General features: G+C 39.1%; 1 protein-coding gene and 1 pseudogene across 5 annotated transcripts in view; one reads left to right on the top strand and one right to left on the bottom strand.

Annotated features, from left to right (window-relative positions):
• Positions 1-16844, bottom strand: part of SLC25A12 (solute carrier family 25 member 12) — a 225189-nt gene that overhangs the window by 32220 nt on the left and 176125 nt on the right. For all 5 annotated transcript variants that reach the window (XM_049773407.1, XM_049773409.1, XM_049773410.1 and 2 more), the window contains 5 exons: positions 16668-16806; positions 15517-15610; positions 13178-13262; positions 2925-3006; positions 674-832 (listed from right to left, as the gene is read on the bottom strand). In XM_049773407.1, coding sequence (XP_049629364.1) covers positions 674-832; positions 2925-3006; positions 13178-13262; positions 15517-15610; positions 16668-16806 — 559 coding nt within the window. The remainder of the gene's footprint in view (positions 1-673; positions 833-2924; positions 3007-13177; positions 13263-15516; positions 15611-16667; positions 16807-16844) is intronic.
• Positions 8896-9020, top strand: LOC126010344 (uncharacterized; annotated as a pseudogene).

Raw genomic sequence — 16844 nt, 5'->3', positions numbered from 1 at the left:
CTCAGGGGTTACTTCTGGCTCTACGCTCAGAAATCGCTCCTGGCAGGCTCGGGGGACCATATGGGATGCCGGGATTCGAACCACAACCTTCTGCATGCAAGGCAAATGCTTTACCTCCATGTTATCTCTCTGGCCCCAGATAAATTGTATTTTTTTCTTCCCTTTTATTTTTAAACTTTAGATGACTCACTAGAGAAAGCTTATGAATGCTCACTTTAATAGACACAAAAACAGTGGCTAAAGGGGTAAACTCACCTTCAACTAGCAGCCTCACTTCTATTTCACAAAGAGATATGTTTCTCTTCTAATTCTTTTGGAATAAAATCTCTTATTTCTGAGCTGGTGTCCTTGTATTCCACCTGCAAGCATGTGCTGCTGTTTCTAAGATCATGGAGACCACAGACCATTCTTGGGACAGATGTAGGATTTGGATTCCAAGAAAAATAAATGGTAGGAAGAAGGAATGAAGAGCTTGTTTATACATTAATATCACTAGTTATGAGCAAGAATGGTAAAAAGGAAATGAGAAAATAAAGAGAAACAGCCTGAATCTAACTGGGCCAACTGTGCATTCATTTGAGCATCTATGTTTTCATTCTCCTGTTAAGTGAATTAAAATCTGCTGATAATATAATCAAAGCACAAACTTCACAGTTGAGAGATGCTTACTCACCTCGGTACAGTCCAAAGAAGCCCTCATAACGCAAAACTTTCTTAAAACAGTCAATACTGTTCTTGTACATCAGCTCCCCCACAACAGAGCCAGTGCCACGCTGGTTTTGCATGCGGGTCTTCACCAGATCTATAGGGTAGACTGCAGTGGCTCCCACAGCTACCAAGAAAACAATTTTTAGGCTTAGAAGGGCACACAAATCAATGGAGAACTTAACAGTACAATAAATCTCATCTCAAAGAAGAAGATTAAACAAAGTATCTATGCCCACAAAAGAGACTGTGTTTTACTTCCTGGCTGCATGTTGAGGTAAAGGATGGCAGCCTCGCACTCCTGAGATCTAGAAGTACAGCTTCTTATATGGACAACTATTTTAAAATCAGCAGCAACACTAAATAATCAACAGGTAACTTTTGATAACATTAAAAAACTATCACCTATAAAGAATAAGGTGCCTAAATTCATACCTATTTCCCCATAAGTATACATATATATATTAATAAGTGGCTGCAGTATTCATAAGTGGCTGCAGAACCCAGGGCCTCACTCATGTGAACATATACACTACAACAATGAACTATACCTCAGGCTGCTGAAATTTTAACTTTCATTTACTTTTTTTTATTAATAATTTTTATTGTGACCAAAGTGTGAATAACAAATCTTCACAGTGGTATTTAAGGTACATAGTGACAATGAATTAAGGCCATTCCCACCATCAGAGTTGTCCTCCCTCCACCCCTTTTCCCAGCTTGTGTCTCATACCTCCCTATTGTCCCCCGGAATGCTAGTAAACCTGCTCCTCTCTATGTATAGCTTATTGCAGATATGATATCGATTTCATTTACATTTTTATTAACTGGATTAAACTGTTACTATAGAGTCAAATTTCACATGCATTTTGCTTTTGTTTTGTTTTAAAAGGGCTTTGCTTTGGAATATCTCAAGGAATAAAAAACAGTATTTATTATTTTTCAACTATAGAAAACTAAAATATGGGGCTGGAGCAATAGTGCAGCAGTAGGGCATTTGCCTTGCATGCAGCTGATCCAGGACGGACCTTCGTTCAATCCCCAGTGTACCATATAGTCCCCCAAGCCAGAAGCGATTTCTGAGCACATAGCCAGGAGTAACCTCTTAGCATAACCGGTGTGTACCCCCCCCCCAAAAAAAAAGAAAGAAAACCAAAATATACCTTGCACCTTCTGAAACTAATAACTGGAAAGCTTTCAGATTTTGAATAATTCTAATTATTTTATTTGCACTTAATTAATTTCTTGGTCTCTAAACTATACCCAGCAAAGCTCAGGGCTTACTTCAAGCTAATTCTGTGGTTAGGGATCATTCCTGACACAGTTCAGAGAACTACATAGAGATGCCAGTATTGAACTCAGGCCAGCCATATGTAAAGCAAGCACCATATACTGTACTATCTCTCTCGCCCAATCAAAAGCATTTAAGTTACATCTTTAGGTTTTTCTAATCAAAGAAACTTCAGTGCCTATACATTTTCTTTTTTTTTTTCTTCCCTTCTCCCCACCTATACTTTTTTTTTTTTTTTTTTTTTTTTGGTTTTTGGGTCACACCCAGCAGTGCTCAGGGGTTAATCCTGGCTCCACACTCAGAAATCACTCCTAACAGGCTCAGGGGACCATGGGATGCCGGGATTCGAACCACCAGTCTTCTGCATGCAAGGCAAATGCCTTACCTCCATGCTATCTCTCTGGCCCCCGCCTGTACATTTTCTATAGAGTATTTAAACAAAAAAGATTCTTTTAAATTCTGGCTAGGAGCAGGGAAAAGAGGTTTGTGGTAGCAAATGAACCACCACTGATCTAAATATTCTTCAACCAGTGAATGGGGAGAAAAAGAGAAAAAAAGTAAAAACATGTCACTTTGAGAGGTTTATTATTTCATAATAAAGTTGTACCTCAAATACTAATTTTCTTCTGTCCTCATCCCACCTTCATGAGAACAGTCTAATTCTTCATTTCTTCCTACTGGCTTTAAGCAGTAGAAAAATGGTGAGTGTAGCACTGTCAACTTATTGCGGATGTTGGGTCCTGAACAGAGACTGGAGCCAGTAAACTAAGGCCATGCTATGACAAGTTCTCTGATCACAGGAAAAACATAAAGAACCTTCCAAAAGCTGTAAGTCATGTCCTGAGGGAACAATGAGTCTCTACCTCTGCTGATCTGTTCCAGCCTAGTAAGATAATATTACATTAACACACAGAGACATGTCACTCACCTCCAGCAATGGAGCCCAGAGTGAATCTGTAAGCAGACTCGGCAATCTGGAGCCAGACAGGCCGGCCTAAGCCATGAGATTGCTGTGGGGAAGAAAACATGCAAAATATTTTTGAAAGGCATAAAGAAATGGTAAAGAAGGGGCAATTGGCTATTTTATGATTTTAAAATAGACACTGCTAGCATTAGGTTTTGGTTAAAAAAAATGCATTCAGGGCTGGGAAGTAACTCAAAGGACAGGAGCACATGTTTTATGTGCAGGATCATGAGTTCTGTCCCTCATACCACATGGTCTCCTGGGCATGCCATGAGTGATACTTTTCTCATTTTTTTTAATAAGGAATATAATGCCTCATTTATTTGCTACCATTAATGAATACTATAAAAGTGAGTCTATAGTATATGTATATATACATATATAGTATATATATATGTATATAATATATAGTTTCATTCTATAGAAGTGAGCCACCTAGTTCAAGTATAAATATTTCTCCCCTTCTCCAGTCAACTTAAAAATTAAAATATCATTCCAAAGTATATAAAAACTACTTTTATCTTTCTAAGAATACTGATTAAAAGTATATTTGCTACATCTTGGAGCTAAAAGTCATATAATTTCTAATGTCTATCAGTTACTTTGCATTGAGATCTAATGCAATTGTTTATACCCGACAACTATTACTAACCAACCATCTCCTAGTTGGATTTATTTTTTCTTGTTTGTTTCTTTGTTTTTGGGCCACACCTAGTAATGCTCAGACTTACTCCTGGCTCTACATTCAGATATCACTCCTGGCAGTGTATGGGATCATATGGGCTGCCAGGGATCAAACCCAGGTTTGCCCTATGCAAAGCATGTGCCCTCTCCCCTGTATTATGACTAGGGCCACATTTCACTTGGATTTTGCCTTTCATCTATAGGACCACAAAAATTATGTAACCAGAATTAGTGAAATTATATGTAAAGCAATGTCAAGGGCTTCTCTTTGGGTTAACGTGGAAAACTTCTTAAATACTATTTCAAGATTTCAGAATCTCTACCCCTTTATTTATGGCTTTGCAGTTTAACCATGAAGGTTATCACTAAATAAGAATAATTTTTCTAACCCCTGTTGCTGTGTCTTTGCTCCCTTCAAGTATTCTCAATTGTCTTTATGCAAAGGAAACACCTGATGGGCTTAAAAATATAAACCCCTGAGATCTGGAGCTTGTTTTTAAAAGGCTTCCATCATAGGCAGCAATAGTACAGTGGGGAAGGCTCTTGACTTGCATGTGGCAGACCAGGGTCTGATCTCTAGCACCCCATTAGGTTTCTAGAGCTAGCCAGGAGTTATCCTTGAGTGCAGAGCCAAGTGTAAATCTAAGGACTTCTAGGAGTGGCCAAAAACAAACCAACCAAAAGGCTTTCAAATTATTCTGCTATGAAGTTAGGCTGGAAGCCACTATCCTAGATTTATAATGAAAATGTATAATTCTGATATAAAATCTGTGCTAAGAGAAAAGCAAAGGGGGAAATTCCACTATGATACAGAATGCTTTTCATAGGTATTCATTATTCATTCTACAGCATAAAGAAACCAAAACAATATGTGCCAGTCTTGTTCTTTAATGGTTCAATGTGAGAGTGTCAAGTATCCTATGTAAACATTCTAAAATGAAGGAATAAAATGTTTACTTTATTATAAAATCTTAAAAAAGGGAAAAGAATCTATTCTGTTTGCTTTTATCATACTATCTCTTCAGACCTTAGATAATCAAGTTAAATAAGGTAAAGTCAGATATTTGGGAAGCAGAAAAGTTCTCTTATTTTGTGAGTTTTATACAATAAGCATTTGTTTTAACCAAAACATCTGATCTAAATATTTAATTGTGACTTAAGTTGACAGGGTTCCTCATTTTTATTTAATATCTGAAGTGTTTTTCATGGATTCCTTCCAGAAATAGGGCTCAGTGGGCCTTTAAAGGACACATAGCCCAGGAGCTGAGCAATAGCACAGCAGGCGGGGTAGGGGCATTTGCTCTGCATGTGAAAGACCCAGATTATGATGAGACTAACAGCCCAAATAAGACACCTTGACCAGGTTAGATCTCGGTTATCTCATATAGTCAATCAAGCCTAGCAGGAGTAATGTCTGAGCTCAGAGTCAGGAGTAATCCCTGAGTATCACCAGATGTGGCCCTGCAAACAAAAACAAACAGAAAAATAGTAGCTCTGAATCCAAGGCAGATATTTATCTTATCTGTTAAAATTTATCTTTAATTTCCTTTTACACCTTCCTTAGTTTCATCTTATTTCTCAAAACCATACTTTTGAGGGGGCTGGAGAGATAGCATGGAGGTAAGGCATTTGCCTTGCATGCAGAAGGACGGTGGTTTGCATCCCGGCATCCCATATGGTTCCCTGAGCCTGCCAGGAGCGATACCTGAGCTTAGAGCCAGGTGAAACCTCTGAGCACTGCTGGGTGTGACCCAAAAACCACAAAAAAAAACCCAAACATACTTTTGAGGATTGTAAACCAGTCATTTGGTGAAAGTCTTTCAATTTGCAGGGTTTTTTGGGGGGGTTGGGGTGGGAGCCACACCCGGTGGTGCTCAAGGATAACTCTTGGCTCAGAAATTACTCCTAGCAGGCTCAAGGGACCATATGGGATACCAGGGATCAAATCTAGGTCTGTCCTGGGTCGGTTGTGTGCAAGGCAAATACCTTACCAGTGTGCTATCACTCTGGCCCTCAATTTGCATTTTGCTGATGTTTCATTAGATCAAAAATTTTTGGTAGAAATATCAAAGAAGTGGGGCCAGAGAGATAGTACAGTGGTAAGGTATTTACCAAGTTCAGTGGTAAGGTATTTACCAAGTTCAAATCCTGACATCCCTTTTGGTCCTCCTGTGCCTGCCAGGAGCAATTTCTGAGAACCAGGAATAAGCCCTGAGCGACACCAGGTGTGGCCCAAAAACAAAAACAAAAAAAAAAAGAAATATCACAGAAACAATTTTATGTAATTATCTCTTACCATATAAGAAATTATTTGGGGCCAGGCGGTGGCACTAGAGGTAAGGTGCCTGCCTTGCCTGCGCTAGCCTTGGATGGACCTCGGTTCGATCCCCCGGTGTCCCATATGGTCCCCCAAGCCAGGAGCGACTTCTGAGCGCATAGCCAGGAGTAACCCCTGAGCATCACCGGGTGTGGCCCAAAAACCAAAAAAAAAAAAAAAAAGAAATTATTTGACTTATTCAATGACAGATTTTGTGAACTTTGATTATGGTTATGTATGACAGTATCTTCCTGCATTCCCTCCACTTCCAATTAGTAAGTGTAATGCAAGAAAATAGTAAATATGTCATTTCTCATCTAAAAGAAAAAGTGTTGGGATAAGTGATAACACAGTAAGTAGGGCATTTGCCTTGTATGCAGTTGGTCCATGTTTGATCCCTGGAATTCTATATGGACATGACAGTGTCTTTGACAAAGGTCACACTGTGAGATAAGGAAATATTGCAGGCCTCTCCTTTGTATCATTCTTCAAATCAATAGTTTACAAGAGGGGCCAGGAGCAATTTCTGAGCCTGGAGCCAGGAATAACCCCTGAGCACTGCCGGGTGTGACCAAAAACCACACACACACAAAAAAAAAAGTTTACAAGAATCACTATTTGTTTTTTGTTTGTTAGTCTGACTGGTTGGTTGGCTTGGGGTATTGGGCCACACCTGACAATGCTCATGATTTACTTGTGACTCTGAATTCAAGGATCACTCCTAGTGGGAGCTCAGGGAACCACAGAGAATGCCAAGAATTGAACCAAGGTCAGCTGTGTAAAAACAAGAGCCCTATCCACTGAACTATCTCTTTGGCCCCAAGAAATCACTATGTTTGAACACTCCTGCTGGGCAAAAAATTTAAATATCTAATCTCAGGGCCGAGAGATAGCATAGAGGTGGCATATCCCATATGGTCCCCCAAGCCTACAAGGAGTGATTTCTGAGCATAGAGCCAGAAGGAACCCCTGAGCATGGCTGGGTGTGACCTAAAAACAAACAAACAAACAAACAAAAAAACCTAATCTCAGTCTCTGATTTCAATTGTAAATTATATGCATGTCGGGCAGGATAGCGGTAAGTCAAGCAGCAGTAAGTCAAGGAGAAGGACAAGGACAGTAATTCAAATCTCGGTATCCCATATGGTCCCCCATGCTTGCTGGGGGTGATTTCTGAGTGTAGAGCCAGGAGTGGCCCCTGAGCACTGCCGGGTATGACCCAAAAAACAAAACAAAAAAATATATATACATATATATGCATATCCCACTTATATACCTAATATGCATTATAAGATTACATTTAAACAAAATCTATATTTAAACAAGAAATATAAATAAATAAATAAAATAATAAAATGTACTTTTGTAAAAGATTTACTAATGCAAGAAAATGTTTTGTCACTGCCAGGGATTCCATGGGAGACATGTGCTCCACAATTCAGTCACATCTCCAGCCTGGGGGCCGGGAAGGTGGTGCTAGAGGTAAGGTGTCTGCCTTGCAAGCGCTAGCCACTGAGATCCCCCAGCGTCCCCTATGGTCCCCCCAAGCCAGGGGCAATTTCTGAGCGCTTAGCCAGGAGTAACTCCTGAGCGTCAAAAGCGTGTGGCCCAAAAACCAAAAAAAAAAACTCCATCCTGAATAAAACATTGGTATTACCAATAAAATATTATATTAATTAATAATTTATATGCTGTTTCTAAATGCCAGTTGAACAAAATAAAGCTAACAATTCTGATATTTCTTTTTCTTTTTTTTTTTTTTTTTGGTTTTGGGGTCACACCTGGAGGTGCTCAGGGGTTACTCCTGGATCTGCGCTCAGAAATCACCCCTGGCAGGCTCAGGGGACCATATGGAATGCCAGGATTCAAACCACCATCCTTCTGCCTGCAAGGCAAACGCTCCAATTCTGATATTTCTTTTTTTGGGGGGGGCCACACCCGTTTGATGCTCAGGGGTTACTCCTGGCTAAGCATTCAGAAATAGCCCCTGGCTTGGGGGGACCATATGGGACGCGGGGGGGGGGGGGGAATCGAACAGCAGTCCGTTTGGTGGCTAGCGCTTGCAAGGCAGACACCTTACCTCTAGCGCCACCACACCAGCCCTAATTCTGATATTTCTTAAAGGCAATATAGTTGAAAACAAATACAATCTTTATCTTTGATATAAAGTTGATCTTAACTTTTTTGAGATGTTAACATCATCATCATTTTATTTGTTTGTTTTTTGGGCCACACTCAGTGATGCTCAAGGGTAACTCCTGGCTAAGTGCTCAGAAATCGCTCCTGGCTTGGGGGGCCATATGGGATGCTAGGGTATAAAATCACAGTCCGTTCTAGGTTAGCGCATGCAAGGCAAACACCTTACCGCTTCCGCCATTGTTCTGGCCCATCATTATCATTTTTGAGGTGAGAGGGTAAGAAAGGTAATTGGTGGAGCTCAGGTAATATTCCTAGTTTAGTGCTCTGGGCTCACTCCTGGGATGATCAAGGACTAACAATGCCTTCTTTGTGCAAAGCCTTCTTTTCAGATTCTTCTTTTCAGATCAAAATATATTTTTAAAAAATTGAGGGGTTCTCAAGTAGTGCTCAGGAAGTCCAGACGCCCCACTGGAAATTCTTGACCAAATGGCAGTGAGTTCAACCTGAGGATATGACGCTGCTCAGATCCTGCAGGGCTGGGGATACCTGGGTCACCCTGGTAGTGCTGAAGGTTCCAAAGATGCCCCTGTAATACTTGGATGTACTTGGGTGTTCATGTGGTACTGGGAATCAAACCCAGGCCATTGTACTATCACCCAACACAATAACATATTTAAAGAAAATTCACATTGGGGCATTTTTGGTTTAAATGTTTTAAGCTTTTTTTTTTGGGGGGGGCCACACCTGGCTGTGCTCAGGGGTTATTCTTGGCTCTGAGCTCAGAAATCACTTCTGATCGCTTCTCGGTCTTTTGACTAAAATCAAGTGTAGTATCTGTTCTTATCAGTTTAATATCTGATATGTCCTCTATCCGCGGACAATAAAGAAGAAAAAAGAGGGAAAAAAAAAAAGAAATCACTTCTGGCAGGCTCAGGGGACCATTTGGGATGCCAGGGATTGAACTCGGGCCAGCCACATGCAAGGCAAATGCCCTACCCACTGGGCTATCACTCTGACCCCTAAATGTTTTAATCTTTTAAGATTAATATGCTGCAGGGCCAGAGCAGTGGTGCTAGATGTAATCTGCCTTATAAGTGCTAGCCTAGGACAGACCACAGTTCGATCCCCCAGCGTCCTATATGGTCCCCCAAGCCAGGAGCAATTTCTGAGTGCATAGCCAGGAGTAACCCCTGAGTGTCAACAGGTGTGGCCCAAAAACAAACAAACAAAAAAAAAGATTAATATGCTGCTATGCTATTAAATGTAACATTTTTAACTTCTAAAAATATACATAGATTGAAATTTTCAACCATATATCCAGGTGATTCATTACTCTCATTGAGTATGAATTATTCTCAATCATGATGTCTTACAAAAGAACATGTCAAATTAAACCTCACAGTATAAAAGGGCTACAATCCCAACTAAGAATCATGTAAGCACTAATTCCCCTATTCATAAAAGGTCTCATTTGTGTTCAACCACATATATTTTCTTTATACTCTCTTCCTTTAAATAATGTTTATAAGTTCTACAAAATCCTTTGAAAGCTATAAAGGATTATAGTATGCTTTAATTCTTAGTTAAAAATATCCTTAAAATATCTTAAATACCTTTTGAAAGAAACGTCACCTCCACCCTTATTAAATAGCATTTATTTAAAAAAAAAAACACAATATATGGTTACAGAAGAGTTTTTTTTAGGCTTAGCTATCACTATTACTTATGGTTCACTTGTATTCAGGTATGTAAATTAATGTAATTAATGCTATGGATTTCACTTCATGAATATTCATAAGTTGAATGCTACTGTTGCTGTCATCCTTATTAATGACTACGTACTGAATTTTTAGCATTTAGGCTGGAAGAAAATACTCAGCACTAAGAAGATCGCCTGCTGTGAGCAAATGGGCCAAAGGAAAAGGCATGCTTTCCCCTAAGGTTATGATTATGATCATGAAGGTGATATTTAACGAGATTAATTAAGTGTTTTTCAAAGCAAAACAAGAATTGAGAGTCAAATGATTTTTAACCTATTCCCCAACCACATGTATATGACTGGACACGACTTGAGATTTCACCTGAAGAAGTTCACCGATTTTTGTTGTTAAATGTACCTTGTCTTATGAATAAGAATTAATTGAAAAGATGAGATCATGTCAGTTAAGTCAAGCAACCTGTCCAGACCAGGCTGCCTCATGTAGAATGTTAAGTTAATAAAGAAAATTAGCGGGCCCAGAGAGATAGCACAGCAGTGTTTGCCTTGCAAGCAGCCGATCCAGGACCAAAGGTGGTTGGTTCGAATCCCGGTGTCCAATATGGTCCCCAGTGCCTGCCAGGAGCTATTTCTGAGCAGACAGCCAGGAGTATCCCCTGAGCACCGCTGGGTGTGACCCAAAAACAAAAACAAAAACAAAAGAAAAAAAAAAAAAAGAAAACTAGCTATTCCAAATGGCCACTGGCCACTAGTCATAGAGAAAAGAGAAAGAATAGCTGAATTGGGGGGTGGATGGGAGGTGAAGTGGTGGCGTGGAGCGGTAAGACGTCTGCCTTGCCAGAATTAGCCTAGGATGAACCAAGTTTCAGTCCCCCAGTGTCCCATATGGTTCTCTAAGCCAGGGGTGATTTCTAACTGCATAGCCACGAGTAAGCCCTGAGCGTCACCGGGTATGGCCCAAAAGCAAAAATAAAAAAAAAGAAGCTAAAATTTTTTATACTGATCATAATAGGTAAAGAAGGTTAGATGCTATACTAAATAAAATTATGAGTGAGTGAAAAAATAAGGCTGTGAAAAATAAAATTCTCTTATGTACAATTCACACTTCTGATTTTAATGAGAGAATTAAAATTCAATATTCTGAACCTTGTAAAACAAGACTGAAGCTCCAAGCTTTTGTGAAAGTATAGAAGTTGGGTAAAGAAAAAAAAAAAAGGAAGCTGAGATAAAGAAAAAAAATACGTCTATTTCTCCCTAATGTTAAACAATGTACACTTTTCTCTCCGAAAAGAGGTTATTATGTTGTTTAAAACTATAAAAAAAAAATGTTAATCTGGGGCCGGAGAGATAGCATGGAGGTAAGGCGTTTGCCTTTCATTCAGGAGGTCATCAGTTCGAATCCCGGCGTCCCATATGGTCCCCTGTGCCTGCCAGGAGCAATTTCTGAGCGTGAAGCCAGGAATAACCCCCGCCGGGTGTGACCCAAAAACCACACACACACACAAAAATGTTAATCTAATAATTTAACTGAAGAAATGGCATGTGAGGAAACTCATATATACATATGTTATATACCTACATCAATCCAATTTCCTCCTTTTTGAGATAGATTCCCATTTATGAAAAAACTATGACAGAATTACAGAAGTAAACATTTCCTCCCAAAAGGTGATAGTAGTGAATGGATTGTACTGCTACTTATTCATGAAACCCAATATAAACCAAGGGAATGAATGCAAACTATACAAAACAAAGTTCTATATCTAAGGAGCTGGATATGTGAAATCATAGATTAGTTCTAATAATATTTTGGGAGAACCAGCTTGCTTTCTAATATTTTTCTATGTGAATGGCCAATAGTTTGGATATAATTCCTAACAGAAATAAATTTTGTTTTAGCTTCTGGGATTTTTTTTTAATGTTTTGGTTTGAGATCATTCCTAGTGGTTTCCAGGGCACCAATTTTAAGTATATCAGTATTCAGATTGTCCACCACATATAATTTATTCCACACAGTTGAAAATAATATGAATACAGTAATGATTATGTTTTGTTTTTTTGGTTCACACCCGGCAGCACTCAGGGGTTACTCCTGGCTCTACACTCAGAAATCGCTCCTGGCAGGCTGGGGGACCATATGGGATGCCGGGATTCAAATCACCGACCTTCTGCATGCAAGGCAAATGCCTTACCTCCATGCTATCTCTGCGGCCCCAGTAATGATTATGTTTTAAAGATTGTTTACTGCCTTGCACATAGCCAATTCCAGGACTCCATGAGTCCCGTCAGGTGAGATCCTGAAAGTAGAGATGGGGTAACCCCTGAGCACCTTGGGATATAGGCCAAAAACTGAAAACAATAATAATTATAACAATAATAATAAGTGATAGTTACCCATTCTCATATTGGGTTGAAATTGGTCCTTAAATTTTTGGATGATTTTTGACGATAGGCGCCAGAGATCAAACATGTAAATCAATCACTTTTTTTGGTAGGAAGTCAGTTTTCTCCCCCTCTTTCTTGTTCCCTGAGTAATGTTTGAGACCTAACCCATCTGCCCTGAATAATGTTTGAGACCTTATCCCATCAAAGAAACAATTTTGACAATTTTCTCTCCCTCCCTCCTCCCTCCCTTCCCCTTCCTCTTCTCTCCTCTCTCCCTCTGCTTACCTCCCCTTCTTCCTTCTCCTCTTCTCCCCTCAGGAATTACTCCTAACACTGATCCAGGGACCATTTAGAGTGAATTGAGCTATAATCTATCAGGTATAATTTGGGCGGAAAAGCTATTTTAGAATTTATCTTAGAAACCATATGAATAGGCTTGATGTTACAAAATTAGCTTAACAATAATTTCAACGGGCGGAGCAATAGTGCAGTGGTAGGGTGTTTGCCTTATATGCGGCTGATCTAGGACAAACCTCAGTTTGATCCCTTAAGTCCCATATGATCCCCCAAGCCAGGAGCGATTTTTGAGCTCATAGCCAGGAGTAACCCCTGAGCATCACCAGGTGTGGCCCCCAAAAAACAAAACAAAAACAAAGAAATAAACAAAAATAATAATAATAATTTCTAAACATGACTAGACAAATGAAAAGACTACCAGTTCTAGGGTGAACTCGTATATATTTCTACTCAAATATAAGGAAATAACACAAACATATATCTAGTTATATCCAATAAAAATATTCTAATGAGAAGGATGAGAACAGTTCCATAAAGATAATCTTTGAGCTAACTAAAGTCTTTTTTAGGGAAAGCAGTTTTAAATGTTCACAAAATTCAGAAGCTCTAGGCTATTGAATGTTGTACTTATTACTATTTCAACATTTCTGAAGGTGATTCTATTTATGAGATTCTTACCTGTCTCTGAAGTTCTGCCAGGTTGTAAGGTAAGGCCCCCTCAGCCAATGGAGCTATTCTCTCAATATCCGCCAGTGTTAAGCGACTTTACACAAAAATAAGGGAAGAAAAGAACTGTTAGACACCAACCACCAGAGTGAGATAATCTTTCTTCAGAAAAAAAGCAGAGAGAATTATGATTTAAACTTTTTATTTTCCTATTCACACATGAGGAAAAAAATCTTAGACTTTACTTGACATAACATACACACAAAGATTCAGAAAAATAAAGTGTAGTATATAAATTTAATAAGACTCAGTAAGGGATTAAAAGTGAAGAAATTACTCTTGCCAGAGCAAAGTTCTGACATTTCACACTTACAAGATGTATTCCCCTAGCATCCATATTTAAGTGAATAGATGCTAAATATCTCGAGAAGGATAAGTAGAAAACTAATAATTCCTGAGAAAGGCATATGGAGACCAGGGAGATTTCCTTATGATACTCTTTTAAATGTTGAGTTCTGAACCATGTAGATGTACTAATCTTTAAAAAAATCTTACTTAAAAGTAAATGAACCCCATGAATCAAGCTTTCAGAAGGTGACTTTAGATCTATTTTAAAAAAAACTATTTGAAAGCACTTATTTTTATGAAGGGGTATCAAAACCTTAGCTAAATGTAAAATCTGGTTATATGAGATATGGCCTAATATTTCAGGTCAATCACCAAAGAATGGATAGTATATTTAGTAATTACCTCAAGTTCAACAACTCATCATATATCAAGAAAACAGTAAATTACTCATATAACTTCAACTTTTATATTAGTTCTCAGTTGTAGGGATAAAACAGTTTTAATTTCAGATATTACTGCAATTAAAAAACTACTAAGAACAACTAAAATATAAAGTAAAAAGTTTTAACTTTTAGTTAATCAGACTACTATTCCACATACTATTGAATGCCCATAAAGAATGGTTTTACTTTTGGATTTGGCTATATTCTATATCTTCCATATGCTTTGGTTTTCTAAGTCTAAAGACATAAAACATTTGAGTTTTTCTATGATATGGTGATAATATCATGGGCATAGCTCATGAGAATACTATTCTCCAGCACAAAATATTGTATGTACTATCCAATCAAGTGGTCATTCACAATGAACTGAAAAAAAAAAAAAAGATTCTAGGACTCTTGAACATGAAGCCTCAGTTAATTTTACAAATTCAGGCAAATTTCCACAAATATTTCAAAATCATAACACCCTTTCAAAGAACCCAGGTTATAGCTTTGCTTTTACCTCTCTTCTCACTTCCTTTCCTTCCTCTCATTTTTCTCTCTTCCTCCATTTCCTTCTCATGGTCCTCCAGCCTCTACTCCCTTAGTCTACCTCTCTTCTGTCATCACTCTCCTCCACCACTTTTTTTTTTTTTTTTTTGGTTTTTGGACCACACCCATTGTTGCTCAGGGGTTACTCCTGGCTGCCTGCTCAGAAATAGCTCTTGGCAGGCACGGGGGACCATATGGGACACCGGGATTTGAACCAACCACCTTCGGTCCTGGATCGGCTGCTTGCTGCTGTGCTATCTCTCGGGCCCCTCCCCCACTTTTTTTAAAAAATAAATATATAAAATCTTTAAGCACCATGGTTACAAGCATGATTGTAGTTGGGTTTCAGTCATAAACAGAACACACCTCTTTACCAGTGCAACATTCTCACCACCAATGCCCCCTCCCTCCTTCCCAACCCCTGCCTATATTCAAGACAGACATTCTACTCCTCTCACTCATTAGCATTGTCATTGTTAGTGTAGTTATTTACCTAACTGCACTCACCACTCTTTGTGGTGAGCTTCATATTGTGAGCCAGTCCTTCTGGTCCTCATCTCTATTTTTTGGGGGCATTATTGCAATAATGTCCTTAATTTTTCTTAAAACTCATAGATGTCTCCTTCCCTTAATTCCTTTTTTCTTCTCTCTTCTCTCCTTTAGTCTTCCCCCTCTCGAGCTCCCCTATTTCTCATATCTGCCTGTTCCTTGTTCTAAAAATTTACATACCAAATAGATTATTGTTAAAAAGTACTGAAAGGATACCTCTACTTCACATGTTAAAAGACCTGGCCTGGGGCCCGGAGAGATAGCACAGTGGCGTTTGCCTTGCAAGCAGCCGATCCAGGACCAAAGGTGGTTGGTTCGAATCCCGGTGTCCCATATGGTCCCCCGTGCCTGCCAGGAGCTATTTCTGAGCAGACAGCCAGGAGTAACCCCTGAGCAACGCCGGGTATGGCCCAAAAACCAAAAACCAAAAAAAAAAGACCTGTCCTAAAACAAATAATAAAGTATTATAAGAATAGTTACCCTGTAGCATTATATAAGTCTGCAAGTTGATAAAGGATATCAATTTCTAATGGGGTGACTTGTCCATAGCGGATGGCACTCTGGGCAAATTCCTCTGTAAGAGAGAAAATATTTTAAAATCTTAATAGATTTTTTTTCTGTAACATCTTATATCTTAGTCTCTTATTTTTAAAACTAAAAGCATTTCAATATTTTTTCATATAAAACTAAATCTAGGAGCTGGATAGATGGCGCAGCAGTAGGGTGTTTTCCTTTCATGCAGCTGACCCAGGACAGACCGTGGTTCGATCCCCCAGCCCCCAGTGTTTTGTATGGTCCCCAAGCCAGAAGCGATTTCTGAGTGCATAGCCAGATGTAATCCTTGAGCGTCACTGGGTGTGACTCCCCAAAAGAAACAAACAAAAACTAAATCTAAATACCTAATAAAAGAATAGCTGAATTTGTGAACACTGGCAAAAGATAAAATACTAAGATGATAAAACATCAACAACAAAAATAAGAAAAAGTAACTTCAAAGATGAAACCGCCTCTCCTGTTCCCGGGCTCTGGTCTCCAGAGTTACAAGATAAAAGAAACGCCTTTTTATAGCTATCTAAAGGAGCAGACTTGCCCATCTATTTTTGTGGTGACTACTTCTCTTAGTACAAACAAGCTACTGCCACCAAGCCTCTGACCTGTTTGACAGATGGGGCCAATGTTCTTTTCAAAACTGTCAAAGCCACTTTTCTATTTGACTTCAGAATTCCATTAAATCCACCTGGATTTTTGAGGCCATGCTTCCCAAATGAAATACACAGAGAGATGGCAGCATGCTTTCTAAGCTGGTTTTATTTATTTATTTATTTATCTATTTGTTTATTTATTACTTGGGGGGCTTGGGCCACACCCGCGGCACTCAGGGCTCTGCACTCAGAAATCACTTCTGGCAGGCTCAGGGGACCATGTGGGATCTGGAAATCAAAACCCAGGTCCATCCTGAATCGACCACATGCAAGGCAAGTGCTATCACTCCAGACCCAAAACTGGTTTTAAAGATGCTGGTTTAGCTCAACCTCATCCATTTTTAACCTACGTATAAATGCTGGCTTTTAATATTATCTCTGTATATGAAGAACTCTGAAGAACTATATATTTCTATAATTCCACCTTACCCTTTGTGACTTCCACATCTTTCCGTGTGCCAGCTAGTGTGCTGTATATCTTACGAACAAGCTCCATGTTATTCAGTAAGGAGTTAAATGCATTGAAGTAGGAGAAGCTAACCTGGTGTGATATACTTCCTCCAGCTGCCTAGAAAATGACAACATAGAAAATATGAAAACAAAAAC

Source organism: Suncus etruscus, chromosome 5 (assembly GCF_024139225.1).
Source record: "Suncus etruscus isolate mSunEtr1 chromosome 5, mSunEtr1.pri.cur, whole genome shotgun sequence".
Taxonomy (NCBI): domain Eukaryota; kingdom Metazoa; phylum Chordata; class Mammalia; order Eulipotyphla; family Soricidae; genus Suncus; species Suncus etruscus.
This window is presented reverse-complemented; position numbering and strand designations above follow the sequence as displayed.